Genomic DNA, 17,301 nt, shown 5'->3' with positions numbered 1-17,301 from the left:
TGTTTAAAACTGACATAGCTAGATGATTACGTCCAGCATACTATACCTATATCCCATCTGCGCCCAAAAGGCTTTTTGTTGGAATTAAGAATGTCTTTCAGCGCTAAACTTGTTTAAATAAAGGAAGAAGTCAAATAGTGCATTGCACAAACACAAGGATATATGGTCTTTCTTTATGAAAGCCTGTTGGATCTGTTGTTGTGCTTCTAAGGAGTGTAGCATGATTACATTTATAAAGCCTGTCCTTCAATTTGCTGGACCTATTAGTTAGTTAACTGTATCCAGTACATTTAGTGTTGTATTTGTACTGAAATAACCCTGATGTAAAGATCATGCAGTCTGTTTGTTTGTTAAAGGATGGAGGAAAGAAAACGTCCTTTTCGGCTTTGAGATCCTGGTTTACTTGCACGTTATCTATAATTATCTTCACAGATGCATACATGTGCACACACAATGCATAGTGTGCTGACAGTGTTGTTTCTCCTTAGGCTAGTACAGTTTTCATGCTCATTCACTTCTTTTGGGTGTGTTGGGTTTATTGAATGGTTAACCCAGTGGATGCAGCATTATAATTATCTGTATTATACTAAATGTTTTGAACTAATAGTAAGATGAAAGTGGCCTGAACAACTCCCATGTGACCAATTGTTATTTCTAGCTGCAGCATCACCTTTTTAAAAACACCTACATTACAAGCATTTTGATGGTTTAACACATTTCACACTTGCAGAAGACAGAGAAACGCTATGTCTAATTTAAAGTTTATTAAAAATATTCAAAGCTGGCTTCTTCCTGGTTTAACTGTTTAGGGAGTGACTCAGAATATAAGAACAACTGGCACATAGTTCAGGCAGCGACTTAAGTGAGGTCTCTCAATTTCCCTCTTAAATTTCACCATATGAAAAAGAAAAATACATTTTGATCTTAAGTATATTAAACCCAGCTTAGAAGGTCCTTGTGAAAAATAGCAGTTCTGGTGTTTGTTTGTTTTGTTTTTTCTTTTGGAGAAAGCCAAAACCTCTTTCATTGGTATCAATGTTTTGTTTTTGTTTGTTTTTTAAGTTTAAATATTTGCAAAACAATTTCTGTTATTCTAAACTAGAACACCTGTTTGGAAGGTGAATGAATAACCTGCCCATCTCCTTTCAAAACATACAACCTGGCTGAAATTAAACAGTCATGGTCATCCAGAATTTTTCCAGACTGAGGTGGAGGTAAGAACACAAATAACAGGTTCAGCTCAAGCAGTCATCAAGTGGTCTTTACTCTGTGAGCTCCCTAGTTAAAAGGTCCATGTCATGTTTCATTGTGCACATGGGATTGTAGTGCATTGGCAGTGTGTTAGATGTCTATGGGCAGCTACAAACTGCCCATCTACCTGTAGAAATCATTAGATAGGGGCAGTATCAGAAGTATGTGGTAAAACCGGTCTGTGGGCTACTCTTGCTTGTGCTATTGTTGGTCCATCAGCCAGCCACGGAGAAAAGCGAAGTTATAAACATACAACGAGCTGAAATGAAACAGTGTTTTAAAGCAACAAAATGAATCCACTGCAACTAGGTTTCTACTTTCATACTTTTATTTCTTTAACTTTGGAGTTTTATTGGGGGGTGCTTTTTCCATTCCGGTTAAATGCCACTATCACTCCCTTACTTGTTCTGTTAAATGCAATGCATGTCATCCATATCCAGCAATGAGCAGTTGGGATTTTGGAGGACTGCACAAGTGTACGTTTGCAAGTGTACGTGGACAAATCACAGGACCATACGTTTAGCACAAGAAGGCAGGTAACTATTTGGTGAATTCACTACAGGTGATTTTATGTGTTCATTCACTTGCAACTTAAGTGGACTATCTACTTCTGTGCTACAAAATGAAATGAAAATAGTAGATAGATATAATAGAATATTGTGAATTGATTCTCATTAAATTTTGAAGGCTGGCTTTGTTTTCCAAGAAATGCATAAATCATTATATTGTTGAGGCCTGTTTAAACTTTCTTTCTTTTTTTGGCTAAAAAGAAAAATGGTTAAACAGGACACCATCCATTTTCATCATAGCATGTCTAATTCAGAATCATGGCAAGGATAGATTGGATCTAGCATTGGTCACTGAAGACAAAACAAAATCACACAGTTAAGTCTCCGCTACAGAATAGCTGTCCTTGATTTTGTGTGTATTTTATTTTTAGCTTGAGAACATGGCAGTAAACTTATTCACCAGTGAAAACCTCATTATATGAAAGAAGTAGTGTTTTATCAATCACCTTTTCAAATTTAATTCTTAAATAACATTTAAAAATGTGAAGTGTGTGCATTGTCTATTCCAGTGCAGCCTTTTTTTCATCCCGCACAGTGTTGTCACTGACACTTGGTGTCATTGCATTTGAGCTGGATAAGGAATTAATTTTTGGGATATGAGAGTAACAGCTGGCTTTTGGCTCTAGAGCCTCGTGGGTGCTAGCCATCTTGTCATTTACAGCCAGTGCATTGCTAGCTCTGAGCTCTCCATTTTCTTAATGGTGAGTTGGTGGAGACTCTCATGGTGGTTCAGGCAAGAAATGAGAGCAGTAGCGCACTAATACAGACCCTTTGATGAGGAAGTAATGGAGACACCTGTGCCTCTGCAGCCACGCTGCTTCTCTATGCGCACACACATTTTTTTTTTCCACCCGCTTCCTTTTACCAGCTCTGCTACTCCCCTCCCCTTCTCTACTTCCCTCCCCTCTTCCTTTCCCCTCCCTCATCTGTCCTAAAACGAAGCCACTCCCCTTGTACAGAGCTGCCAGGCTTGTTTGCATATTAACTGTCTAGTTGCCAAGGAGCTGTGGCTTCATGCCATGTGACCGTTGAAGCATGTGTACGTTGTTGACTGCTATACTTTTTTTTTTCCCCTTCATTTTTTAAAATCTAGTCCGGGTAGAAAAAACATTTACCATGGAGCAAAAATGTTTCATTAAAAGCAACATAGTTACTGAATCTGGTTTTAAATGAGGCATTATTCCGACTCTCTGGAGGCTTGTACCAGGTTATTTTATTCTTCAAATACTTGATGTTTTTTTTCCTGAAGATAAACCATTGTGGGATGTACAAAATTGCATACTTGTGTAAACCTGTGGCAGTTAAAGTAATGAATGACAAAGTTTCTTTATTTTTTCACTGTTGCAGTTTAATGAGGACTGTGAGGAGACTGTATTTTTAGTTATGTTTATGTTTGTCTAGGGTGGATTGAATATATGACTATGCAATATGTGACTGTGAACTCATTACAATGTGAGTGTGAGTGTGTGTGTTGTCGAGTCATCCTTGGGGAGTGTAGCCTGGTGGACATTATCTGACAATAGATTTGTTTCGCTTGGAGATAATGCTGTTGCTCTGCTCGCAGCAAGCATGTGGTCTGCTTTAAAGTCCAAACTCCAAGGCCTGACTTGGCAGGTTGATACAAGGCACGCTGCTGAAAACACTTAGAAAGGAATATTGCTGTGCACACATGGCTGTGATCTCTGTAGAAAAGACAATATAGAGCTTTAAGAGCAAACCAGAGGGAGATGGTGTGAGAATTTCTAAAGCCACTGCTATAACAACACCCCCATTTACACACATACAGATTTTGAATAAGGCTGTTAGAATATGTGTACAACATGGAGTGTAAAGCCATATTGTATTGTAACCTCAACACACTACCCCACACATTTCACACCATAAACTCACAACCCATGTGAGGAGGATCGGCATTTAATAATATAATAAGTTATATATAAAGTAACACTATATGGGATGTGTTCCTGCCTGGAAGTCTGACTCCTTGCTTCCTAGGATAATGTCTTACTCTGCGTTTTATTTACTAATGTCTTCACAACCGCCATGCAGCTTGTGTCACCCTGACCGGTCAGATGGCATGTGTTTCAAAAGCTGTTCGTGTTTTGAATTGTGGTAATTATTCATCCCATGAATGCAACCATTTAGTCCTTTAGTTTCTTGGTGTCTTAGATTTGGCCATTAGAATAACTTCTTTTTTAGAAACGGCATGAAAAGTGTGTCCTTCCTTGAATTGAACTGGACAGACAACAAACTGTGTTGTGTGCAGCTGCATTTGAAATTGACTTTGTGTTGTGTGGGAAGGATATTGGTTTACCTTGTTTTGCACAGTAAACACAGACTAAAAACAGCTGATGGCGTCCGTCAGTAGCTTAGGCCTAACCCAGTCGTTGGGGGGTATTGTACCTGGCGTCAAGCCAGCCTGTGTCTAAATAATTCCCAATACCATGTGCCAGGCTGTGCACATGGACCCTACATTGTGCTGTCAGGAGTTCCCTGAAAGGCCTTCTAGCTCAAAGAGTTTGTGGTTCACAGGAAGAGCTCCATGTCTTGGACACATCCCAGCTTCCACTCTTGGTCACCCCTCCCCCAAGACTCGTAGCAGGGTGACCTGGCTTTGACCCGGTAAAAGTGTTTGAATTCACCGCTGGAGACAGTGTAGGCTGTGTGTGCCAATTTAATTAGGAAGTTGAAATCTGTTATACTCTGTTTGTATGAGAAATTTATTTTTAGCCTTTGGAAATTTGTTTTTCTGTTTGTTCTTCTGTCTCTCTTGGAATCTGCTGTTCTATTTATAAATCAACATATCACTATCAGTAACCAATATGAGGAAGTGAAAAGCTACGATGTTGACAATCTGTGGCGTGGGAGAAATCCAGTACTTTGGGGGTTAAGTTGTGAAAGTTAATGTAATAACTGCTAGCACCATCTGCTGGCCTACTTCCTTACAAAGAGAGAGAGAGAGAGAGTGAGTAAGAGAGAGAGAGAGAGAGAGGGAGAGAAAAACGAGTCTGGGTTTTAACGACATCTCTAATATTCATGCTGATGCATTTTGCTGCTTTGTGCTTTCATTTTCCGTCGCTCTGCCTGCCAGAGTCTCGAGCTCGCCACACACGCCCGAGCCAAGGAGAGGGGAGGGCAGCGAGGGAGAACAAGGAAAAAGATAAGTGGGGGAGAAAGGAGGAAAAAACAATCAGCCAAACAAGCGAGCAAGATAACACAAAAAAGGCTTTTGTGTGTAATAAAAGGAGTAACCTACCTTATCCCAGCTGGTGAAGAAGACGAGGAGAGGCACAAAAAGAGAAACGACTAAGCGGGAAGAGCAAGAAAGAACAAGAAACAAGAGGGTGAAGGCTCAGAGAGGCACTGAGTGCACTCACGAAAGGCAGGCAAAAAGAGGAATCAATGAGAGGGGAGGAGAGAGGAAGGCAACTCTGACACACACACACACACAGAGTGAGTGAGGGAGACTTGGGTGAAGCCGGACGACAGTAAAGCAGCACACAGCAGCAGAATGAGAGCTTCCTGGACTGCCACGCACCTCCTCTACCGCCAACAGCGCTGCTCCCCCATCACCCTGTGAAGAGACAGGCGAGGGTGAGAGAGAAAGAGCGAGTGGGAGAGAGAGAGGAGAGAGAGTGAGCTCCCATGCGCTCCTCTTGAGCCCTGCCTGCTGGGGGAGGAGGAGACGAACAGATCCGGCGCTCTTGCACTGCCCGAGGAGAAGAGCTGACCGGGAAGGAGGAGGGGAGGCAAACGAGGAGTGAGGGAGGGGAGGGGGGGACACACGGCTCAAGGAAGAGTGAGAGACAAACGAAAAGGAGAGAGTGAGTGTGTTTGTAACAGAAAGTGTGAGTGAGCAACGGAGAGAGAAGAAACCCAGCGAAAGGGCAAGGCTTTTGTTAGCCGGTTGGAGAGGGGGAGGAAAGAGGAAGGGAAAAAAAACACCATGTCTACAGTGAAGAGGCCAAGAGGAAGGGTAAGTGAGCTGTGCTGAGAGCTGGGAGGGAGGAGGGACAAGGGGGAGGAGGAGGGGCCGGCAGGAACTGAACAACCTCCTCTGCTACTGGCTCATGCTGCACTGCCGCCATCTTGAACTCATTGCTGCTTTTTTCCCCTTTCCCTCTATATTCATTTGCTTTGCTGTGCTGGACCTTAGCATGGTTTACTGGATGTACAGTATTTTCCCCATCCCCACTGTCCAATCATACATCACTTTTCATTCTCAGTTGAATTCTGCTGCCCTGTTCTGTAGTTTATGTACAGTGTATGGTGTGTGTGTGTGTGTGTGTGTGTGTGTGCGTGTGCGCGCATGTGTTTGTGCCCTCTGAGTTGAGCCTGTCAGTCACCAGAGACCTCACTACATGTGGAAATGAGAGGGTGGGAGCGAGGGAAAGGTGTCCGGCCCAAATGGAGCTTACTCTACCTTTTCATTAGCTGTAATAGTCCCTGCCGTTTTCATGGGACTGCGTGCTGCTAGAGAGATTGAAATCACTGCAGTGCTGGCAGGCTGTAATTTCAGTTATTTATAGATGTATTACACAGCTGCAGTGCTCTCACTTTTGGTGCATTTTATCTTTTCTCTCTCTCTCCCTTGCGCTGCCTTTCTGATAGAAACCTGTTTTCATATTTAGTCTTCCTCTTTCCTACCTCTTTCATGTGCGTTCATGTTCTTCCGCTCTTAAACATTACTTTCTACTCCTCCCTCTCTCTCTCTCTCTCTCTCTCTCTCTCTCTCTCTCTCTCTCTCTCTCTCTCTCTCTCTCTCTCTCTCTCTCTCTCTCTCTCTCTCTCTATTTTCTTTCTTTTCACCAATAACTTAAATGAGAACATTCCAGCATGATCTGGTAAATTTCCTCCTAATAGCCTCAGCGGCGTGGCACACGTGAAAATCATAATGCAGCTTTTGTGTGTATGTGTGTATTTTTTTCTCCCTACTTCTTCCAAATGAATTGCTAGTTATTCAGTTCCCTCCCCCACTTTGTCAGTGAGGTTCAAGCTAATTCTCTTTATTTAGCTAGCAGTGTGGAAAAAAAGCAACCAGCCGCGCCTGGGCCATGTAGGCATACGCAACACATTTTTAGATTAGGTCATCCATTTATGGGTTCCCTCTCTGCTGGGCTTAAAGCCCACCACAGGGTGCTTGTGTAGTCATAACCGCAGTCACGCCATCTATTATGCACATATTATCATGTATCAGGCAGGCTAGATTATTTATGTCTGCGAGGCTCACTGTGACCTGCTACATTGAACCAGTGTTTAACCCTCCGTTTGAAAAGCTTACTTGAGCCAAAAGAATTTCAGTTGACTTTTGATGTCACATGGTTTCAGAGTTCAGACAGAGGGTCGTCTGCCCTTGATCTAAATGAATTCTTGGAGGAAACATTGGCCTTTCATCAAGCTCAGTGTCTACTAGTAGAGTAGAGTTAAAGTGAGCATCATGCAGAGCATGGCAGGTCCACCCCCCACCCCCAGCTTTTGAGATGGGGACAGCAACAAGCTCTGCTGCCGGAGTGCTTCACACAGCCTTGAGAAGGTTCTGTTTTTCTGAATGAGTGATATTTTCATTCGTCACACGAATGCACCCTAGTATGTTGCGAATTCATAGAAGGCTGGATTTTAACATTTAGTTTCTTCCTTGTTTTAGACCTTGTTTCATATTTATTACATTCAGCTGCTTACTGTACAGTAAAATGGCATCGCACTGTGCTTCCACGATATTCTATGAAGGAAACAATATTTCGATTGTGTTAGCTGAGCTGTGTGACTATAGTGGATCCACATGCTGAATGCAGCTATAAATACAAACAGTGGTATTAATGGCTTGTTTTGTTTTGTTTTTTTAATAAATGCTTATGGTGTTACAAAACAGGAAGATGTTTTGAACAATATCTTTTTTTCCTTTTTTTTTTTTTTTTTTTTTTTAAATTGTTTTTTACCAAACCTAGTGACAACACACCTATATAAGTAGAAATGCATAACCTGTAAATGGCTGCAGGCTGTATCAGTACATCCACATTGTACCTCATTGGCTTTGTAATCTGTTATATGCATTATGTAAATTAAGGCTGATGTTGTTGTTTTTTTTTGTTTTTTTTCCTGTTTTGCATTTTTTATTTATTTTTTGTGAGTCAGTGTTTTGAAGCTAGTATTTGGACATTTGTTTTGTTATTAAGCTTTTTCTTTTTAAAGATCTTTGCATCACTAGATTTTTCTAAGGTGCAGCTTTTTGTTTCGAAGGCTCGATGACATCACACACCTTTTACAGTACCATGCTCACTATGTTTCTGTTTATTTTTCTCTTTGACCATAGCCTCGAAAGAACGCTAATGGTCCCGGAAGCCAGATACGGGTCCTCAGTCCCCCAATGAAGAGCAGCTCATCCTCGTCATCATCCTCTTCATCTTCCTCTTCATCTTCATCCAGCTCCTCATCAGAGAAAAGGGTTCCACGGAGGACGCATCATCAGATGGATTCAACTCCACAGGACAAGCAGGAGAAGGCAAATAGGATAATATCAGAGGCTATTGCAAAGGCTCGGCAAAGAGGGGAGAAAAACATCCCAAGGGTTATGAGCCCAGAGAGCTTCCCCAGCTCTTCTTCGCAGTACAAAGCCCACCGTGATCATGAGCACAAAGGAAATGGGAAGGCACGGTCCAAGGAGAAGGCCTGCAGGAAAGCTTGTATTGTACCCTCCTCCAAGCCCAAGCAGAAGGCCAAGATCGGGTATGTAGTCACAACCATTAATGCTCAGCTATAAACTGCTGCAGTGCGCTGTTGCTTTGGCAAAAAATAATCCACTAAGCATCGCTTTGATCTCATGTCTTTTAACTCAACTCATGCTTTAGTAACAGCGGCATTTCATGAGCCCGTATGCGCAAGTAACATGTGCCACTGATTAACTATCTGTCATTATACTTAATATACAAAAGACAAAGAAATCGTAGCTTCAGCGTTTCAGAATTCAAATTAGGATTTTTAAAAAATTGTATAGCAATAATATACACCACTTTAATATGTAAATAGGATAAACAATACATTGAGACAGAGATTCATATAAAATGAAAAGTTACAGGACCAAATCTTACATATTGGAAAGCTTATGTCAGCTATTGTATTTTCTATAGATTATGTAGTGAAAAACATGTTAACATTATTGATCACTATTTTGTCACTACTGGAAAATGGTTAAACACATAGCTTGCGTTCAGTAAAAGTCACGTTTATGTTGAGGCTCTTCACTTCACTTCATCCACATCCACTTTTCTAACAGTTCCCACTGAAGCTTAGGAATTTAAAGGGATGGTTTAGAGTTTGAAACTATTACATATTTATGATGATTGTTCTAAATGTTTGATTTAAGAGCCAGTTTAAAAAGAGCAATTTTCAATAGGGGGAAAAAATTTTTTTTCAAGTTCCCAAGTCACAGATCAGTAAGTTTAAACTTGAATTAATGTTACTATACATGTACTTTGTCTTTTTCTGACTTAAGGTAATTCCTTCTTGCTATTTGCATCAATAAAGCAGCAGCATTTGACTGATTTTAGGTTCTTGTGCATCGGTTGATTTTTATTGGTACATTTCTACATTTATTTTCTGCCTGTGGTTGCCAAGATGGAAGCTCAAAGTTCAACAGACTTTACTGCACGCCATAACAATAAACCAGGCTCAGTCATCAGCATAGACATGGGAGGAGCACACAAAGACTCCATTTACATGCAGGACAGTGCTTCTTAGTATGTTTTTGTGAGTAGTGCTGATGTAAAGATACCTTAATCTGTCTCCCATCCCCCCGTTTTTAACTGCTATAAGCAGTATGTAGCTCTAAGCCACACCCAGCGCAGCCTGTTAAGATATAAGCTGGTGCAGATGTGAATGCAAAGGCAGGGAACTGAAGGAATGGGGGAATGTTTAAATATATCACATTGTACAGCTAGAAAAAAAAAAATCACTATTGGTTTTAAAGCAGCACCCACATTTGAAACCTAGCGTGAGAGTGGCTGGAAATGGTCAAACTGAATATCTGGTTGGCTGCGGCCTTGGTTAATAATTAGATGAGGTATGCTGAGGGAGAAAATCTGTAGCACATAATGAATTTCACATGTCCTGTGTGTGAAAATGACAAAGTTTTGGAAGTGCTAATGTTTGGGAGAACAGTGAGATGATGGAGGCATCAGTCATTGTGATACAGTCTGCCTACACTTTCAGGTTTAGTTGGAGGTAGGTGTCTGTTGGTGTTCACATTAAGTCATGTCTCAGCTCCATGATGAGCTCCATGAGGTTTGTGGATGTGATTGAATTTTTGAACAAGCTCAGGTGTGATCTTAAAATGAAAGCGTTGTTTGAACTTGTTATTTATCTTTGACTTTTAAGATCAGGAAGCTTCACTCATATTGGTTAGAGAGTGCACACCCAGATCTTTTACTCTTCTAACCACCTTGCATCCGTTGAGACAGTTCTTAAAACCATCAGTATGTAATCAAGTGCAGTCTAAGACTTGATGGCTTTAAAGGACAGCTAACCGTGTGTTTGCAGTCTGTCATTTAAATGTGTCACAGATAACAGTCATTGTTGTTATAAGCTAATGAGCTAAGTAACCCAAGCAACCATACCTGGGGTAAATGTTGTTTTAAAAAACAAAAAAACAGTCAGACCAAAATACAGTCAGTGATATAGACCACATTTTATAGCACCCATTTCTTCATGTATTCCAGCCATTTTGAAAAATGAAGTGTATTCAGGTCAGATGATGGACCGGTCATCTGACTAGAATGACCATACTGAGAAATTTATAAAGTGCACGACATTTCAAATTAGTTTGACTGCTTTGCTTTATATTTTGCTAAACATTACATGACATTACTATGCCTTAATTAATCATATTTTGGGATTTAAGCTATTTAAGCTATTAAAATTGCTCTTAAATATGTTAAGCTGTTAAAATGCAAAAGACTTTGGTGCGAACACGGCAGTGACGTATAGCTGTCTGTATATGACAAGAGGTTTGTAGGAGTGTGTGAATGTTTCCTCTGAGGTGTGAAGATTCATAGCTAAGAAAATCTTGAGGCTAATGGAGCTTTTACTTTGCTAATTAGCAAATAAAGAACAGACAAATTGGAGCGGATCTTTTTCAAGAGCTCCACTTAATGATGCTGCTTGAAGACTCAAAAACCAAAATAACTGTGACTCTTGATGGCCATGTTGATATAAACAAAGACACTTACAGGAATAGAATGTGCATTCACCTAAATCCAGCAAGTCCAGTTTAACTGAGACAGGCAGGTGTAGACCTTGAATCACGAAGTCAAAACATGATCCGCCACAGTCTCACAGCACTCTAATCATAAACATAAAAACTAAAACCCATTGTCCTGAGCACTGGATGGCCTGATTTTGTCATAAATACCATTTTCAACACCCACTTTTTTTTTCTAAACAGTAATGAAGTAAATGTATTATTGCAAATGCACAGGGAGTGACTACTTGTTGATGAAAGACAGAAAGGAGAAAACTTTCCAGGCTAACAAAACAAACATACCAGCTATAAAAGACTGAAGTGACTGGCACTGTTGTAACAGTTACAGTGTTTATTTTCATTTTTGCATTGTACATTTTGACTATGGACTTGTAGAACTACTTCACAGGGCCTATCCATAATAGTGTTCTTGCATTAAGGCTATGAATGGCTGTATTTCTGACTGTGCCTTGGCCTCTTGCCCAGGTTGACTCTTGGTCTGGCAATAAAAGCCCAATTCTACACACATTTGCATACATTCAAGAGTACACAATTAATTATAGATATGTTGTATAATGCATAGTCTGTTTACTAGTTCTTTCTTTTTTTGTGAAGAAGATTCAGTTTCTATTTTTGCTCCACACAGATGCACTTGGAATATGTTTATATATGTACAGGGAGGGGTAGATCTGTTGCACTTGTGATGAAGACTGCGGTGATTGAGACTATAACACGAAGCGTCTTTTCTGTATTCATAGTGGAGAGAGTCCTGTTTATATGCATGCACCACCAAGGATCTCCACATAAAATATTAATGTATACCGACTGCAGAGGTACTAACCTTCCGCTAAAGTCATTAATTCAGGCTCTGCTCTGTTGAGGGTGTGTGCTTGGCTGTGTTCTGAAAGCTGGAGGTTGTGTGTATTTGGTGCTCACTCTTCCATCGCATCGTCTGACTGTTCTTTAAGCAGGGAATTGGATCCCACGATAAGACCATTACCCTAATTGTCGGTATACTTAAGGCTCTGTTTCTCTGAGACCACTATACTGTCATCACTACCTATGTTTCTCGGAGAATCAATTCTGTTTAATGCCTAATAAGTGTCCTCTGGATTACTTGGATAGTTTGCTCACCAGATGCTTGGAAAGCAAATTGGGGGGTCATACAATCATATGGAAAATCTGCCTGTCTGATGAGAATAAATAAATTAATGCAGCCGATTAAAATATGGGTGCAACAGCCGCTGTGACAGGTGGACATGACAGATATCCAAGAAAAATCAAACCGGAGAACAAATGTTACATATTTGTTATCTTTGTCTTGGCTAATATGCTTCAGTATCAAATGACTCTTCTTATCTGGGGATTTTTAATGAAACTATAGCCCAACAAGAATTTCCCAACACTAATGTCCTAACTGATGTCCTACTTTGGGAAAACAAGATGTGGTACATTAAAATCAGCTATTGGGGAATTCTAGAGACTAATTTTCAACTTGGTTTATAACAGTCTTAATAATTAAATTGACTTTAATCACTATGACTGCTGAATATTTATCAAAGCTTAAACATAGACCATTAGATCCCACAGCATTTAGGCAAATCAGACACATCATCATGGAAGCTCTTATGCTTTGCTGCTATAAGGTGCGATAACCCTGGGGAATCATTTCAACTGTTAGTACTACAGGTGTTTATGTTGAATCTTCAGATTCACTCGTTTGTGGCGTTTTTTGTTTTTGTTTTAATCAAAAGGGCGTTACTTAAGCACGTATTTGTGCCTCAAAGATATATCATACCATAATATCATACATAAAATTGCTTGTGGTATGCTTTGGAAATGACAGACCGTAATAGTAAAACAGATTAGTGAGTTAACCCATCATTGTAAAATAGTTCATTTTTAATTATAAAAGCTTTACTTGCTTTCAGCGTGACATGATGGACTGACCCTAAAAGATGTTGTGGACAGGATGCCTTTTTCAGGGTCACCATAGGACCTGCATATCCTGTTTTTAATATTGTGTAAATACACCTAATCTTAATAAACAGGACTAGGGCACTGATAGATTTTTCTTTTCGCTTTTCAGCCAGAATTTTATAAATTTAAATATTAACCAACATTATCTACTCTAAGGAGAGGAGGTGGTTATTTTACTGGATAGGCTTGACCGATCACGGCTCTCTGTAGGCTGGAATGTGCTTTTCTGTGCAGCCTACCTGCTGAAAAATACCCTCAAATAATTATCAGATGAAAGCAGTGTGCTGCTCTTTTTGTTCCACCCTCCCCCTCCTCTTTACATTTTTTTTCCTAATATAAATTTGGTTCAATCAGCATGCTCAAAGCTGTGCATCCAATGCTTCCTGTGAGCAGGCATGTTATAAATATGCTGATACTACAAAGCAGCAGGGTAGTAGGAAAATATCAAACAAAATGGTGCTTGTGAGATCAATTACATGATAGAAAATGGAGGTTTAAGTCTAGTGTATGTGCTGCAGCGTATAGCTGTTCATATTTCAATGCTTGCCTGCTAGCTGTCTAATCTCTTCTCCCTCACTTTTTTCATTAGGGAAAGCTAAAGCTGTTTTTTTTTTTTTTTTATTGTTTTCCTAGTTAATCCCTTGCAGGGTGCATTTTTGTGCGTGTTCACATGTGCAGGCATGTGATATATAAACATTCTGGGGGTCTGTGCATGTCTTAATGCAAACTCAGATGTTCTTATATGTGTGTGTGTGTGTGTGTGTGTGTGTGTGTGTGTGCGCGCGTGTGTGTCTGTGTGGAAGAGAGAGAGGCTACTACCCATTTTTAATTTAAAAAAAAATATGTTTGCTGTATAAAGCAGAAATCCCATGAGGCCATGTGCTCTGCGCTGATATAGTATTTGTGTTTTAGAGGGTGCTTGATAGAGCTGCTGCTGCTGCTACTGTTTCCAGTTGTTTGCTATGTGGTACTGAGATTATAGCCTTCCATTCATAAGAAGGGGGATTTCCTGAGAACGACCTGCACTGCTGTGTCAATAAGCCCCTCAGGATAAGAAACGCACACAAACACGCAGCATACTTAACGGCATTTTTGAGTATAATTTGTTCACTCAAAATCATAATTTTCTGAGGTAGGCTATCTAATAGGTGAATACTGTTCCTCCGACATGCTGAAATGCCTCATTGCAGTTTTGGCTGGCAAAGCACCATCAGATCTTGATTCTATTAAAATCAAACCCTCACTCATGCACTCTCACTGGCGGCATGCCAAGTAGGACAGGACAACACTGGGGGACAAGGGATGGGGTTATTTGGCACAATGGGGGAAAAGCAGCCAAGAAAGCCGAGCAACTAGATTATTACTCTCAGGAAAAAGCTTGTGATAGCCTATCATCAGTGATACAGAGTAATGTCAGATCAGGGACAACTGTAGTCAAATTAAAGATGTAGGATTATGTCTTGAACATGGCCTTGTAAAATTTGGAATCTTTATCAGGAACAAACATTTCCACCCAGCAACTCTGGGCGGAAATGCACCATAAAGTACAAATATAGGAAACAAAAATGAGTAGAAGTGGTGTCCTCTGCAACCATAGTGGTTATCACATGTCAAGAAACATGACATGGTTGCCAAAGTTATGAAGTCACCTTCTGATATCAGTTAGTTTTAATGGACAAACTATTCATCGAATAATGTTTCGGAGGGTTGGTCTGAAGGTCATTTGTTTTGCTCAAGATTGGGAAACATCAGTGAGAACAAATTTAATAATTTGAAATGGTTTTGACCCGATTGATAAAATTCAACATGAGAAATTGCATCAATATAGAGTTGACTGTTGGTATTATAAGATAATTATTTGTTTAACACATGCCACAGAGACTTTGTTGCAGACAGTTTCTTCTTGTGTTCACTTTCTCATAAATTTGGCATTTTCCTTCAATATAAAAAAAACAAAACTCTTTTTACAGCTGTCTCTTTGCCTGGTCAGGCTGTTAGGCATTTTGAATACTTAGGAGAATGAATAGAATTTTTGTAATTCAGTGGTTTTCATGCTGATCTTTTAAAGTTCTTTGCATCAGGGAGAACTAACTACTACCCAGAAGAGTCTGCTTTTGTACCACTTTTTGTCAGTAAGGGGTTGACTTCAAAGTCTGAGTTTATTCCCTGTCATTTGAGTTACCATATTTCAGCTTGTGGGAAGGCTATCCAGTCAAAGGGAGAATGTGCATTAGTATTGATGTTAGTAAATCTTTGGGTGGTCCTGTGTATCAGCCACATAAGCGGTGGAACAGGATGTTACCATCACTAAGATGTGGGTTTTGTTTTTTGTGTGTGCAAGTGTAGAATCTATTTTTCATTACTATGGCATCTATGTAAATCACGTGACTCTCGTAAATGCCATGCACACATGCAGCAGATGTCGATACAAATGTATCACACCGGCATCCGTATTTTCTGTCTTCACTTTCTGGCTCAATTGATGTTTCTACAGTCCTCAAGTATCTTGCTTCACAGTTCAAGTTTTCCCATATGGGGGTCAGAGAGATGCTTTAGCCCTGTTATGTGCTGTTAGTTGCCGAGCTGCTAAATGGTGATGTGACACTGCTATTCAGCAAGACCCATATCACAGCCAGCTTTTATTTAGTCAACGATAAACATTGTGTTCAGTCCCATTTAGCTACTTTATTATCATTATTATCAGTATTGTTTTTGTGTTGTTTCATTTTGGTTTTTGTCTTCTTTTCTTGGCGTCAGAGCTGGAAACTTTCTTTTTTCTTCCACTGTGTCACTCTGACTTGGCATATATCTTAGCCATTCGTAGCGTTAGTAACCATGTACTGGTGTTGTTTTCACAGGAAGTGATGTCATGAGGAAGATTTAATACCCACATAGCCAAATACACTCCCAAGGGCATGTTGCATGGCAACCATAAAGTGTCATTGTCAAGAGGATTTGTGAGATGTAATATCATCCAGAGAGGGGTGGAGGGGCAGGGACAGGGACAGGGATGCCAACTGAGGGGACAGCTCTTCAGTGTTGCTGGAAGTCTGTTATTTTCTACCTTACACAGTCAGATATTATAATGGGTATGTGGATGAGTGTTTGTATCACCTGAAATGTATCTAGTCTATCAGACCACTAATTCTATGTTGCTTCAAGTATTTTTCCATGTAGATAAGCTTCAGATGATTAATTTTTTGACATTAAAAGTGAAATGTGTGAAAAAGTGTCAAAAATATGTTTTCGAGGAATTTTATTTTGTTTGTTTTTACTTTATTTTAACTATGAAAAAAATTGGGTTATAATGATATTTATGCACACTTACAAATATATACGAAGATAAGACTTTTAAAGAAGTCTTAAATCGGAATGAAATGATAAATCGGAAACAACAAAATTAGTGGCTTTACATATTGAAGTTGCTATCTTGACAGTTTGTTTCTTTGCTGTCCTAGTTGCACATATTTTTCCTCTCACACTCTTAACATGTTTGAAAGCTTATAGGGAAGAAGATATATATTTCCTATCAATATCACACCAAGCCAAAGATTTACCACTTGCGGCTAGCAAGAGATTATGCATGTGGAGAAGTGTCTGCATATGTGGTTAGAGAATATATGGAGAAAGGTCACAGAAATGATATGTGACTGAAAGAGAGGAGATTAGAATATGAAATGCTGGCAAAAAATTAAAAGCTTGCATATAGTCATTCTGCAGTTTAGTGATATTTGCTGAGATGCTGAAGATATCTGGAGCTCTGGTACTATAAATGTATATTAGACCAAGGTAAGAGTTTCATCACCCACAAACTAGGAATGGTATTTTAAAGAGGAAAAAAATATTTACCAAATTAGGATCGAATGACGTTGGTGTGAATCTTCCATTTAAGGAGGAGCTTTAGTAAAGCACCGAATTCCTCTCTGTATAAACTGAGGCAGCGTCCATTGTGAGCATGTTAATACGTGCAGCCATTCTCTACAATCGTTCCACTGCTGTTATATGTATGTTGGAGTTTGACATTAAACTGCATTTATTCCTTTTGGAGTACAGTGCAGCAAATGCTTTTCTTTTTCAATGTATATGTTTGCAAGGGGCCCAATAGTTTTGGTTGTCTTTCCACCCTTCTCTTAGAAGTCATTAATGATAGCCTTTTTGTTAGAAGTAGTTCCTTATCCACCCACTTAAAAGCTGTTAAAATGTCTCACTTTAGATTTAGTTCAAAATAACCCTGTTTCTTCTGAAATAAATGTCAGTTCTTTTGAGGTG

At 39.7% G+C, this 17,301-nt stretch overlaps 1 protein-coding gene across 5 annotated transcripts in view; it reads left to right on the top strand.

Annotated features, from left to right (window-relative positions):
* The window catches only part of chd9 (chromodomain helicase DNA binding protein 9), a 73,904-nt gene that overhangs the window by 22,669 nt on the left and 33,934 nt on the right, over positions 1 to 17,301 (top strand). For 4 of the 5 annotated variants that reach the window (XM_085363498.1, XM_085363446.1, XM_085363648.1 and 1 more), the window contains one exon: positions 8,131 to 8,543. In XM_085363498.1, coding sequence (XP_085219624.1) covers positions 8,131 to 8,543 — 413 coding nt within the window. Of the gene's footprint in view, positions 1 to 5,616; positions 5,797 to 8,130; positions 8,544 to 17,301 lie in introns of those variants that run through there. The other variant, XM_085363574.1, reaches the window with a different exon arrangement.

The sequence above is a fragment of the Diplotaxodon limnothrissa genome, linkage group LG1, assembly GCF_057381915.1.
Source record: "Diplotaxodon limnothrissa isolate DT_005_m linkage group LG1, D_limnothrissa_male_GT1.1, whole genome shotgun sequence".
Classification (NCBI taxonomy): domain Eukaryota; kingdom Metazoa; phylum Chordata; class Actinopteri; order Cichliformes; family Cichlidae; genus Diplotaxodon; species Diplotaxodon limnothrissa.
The sequence above is the reverse complement of the archived record's forward strand: the minus strand, read 5'-3'. Positions and strand labels throughout refer to the sequence as shown.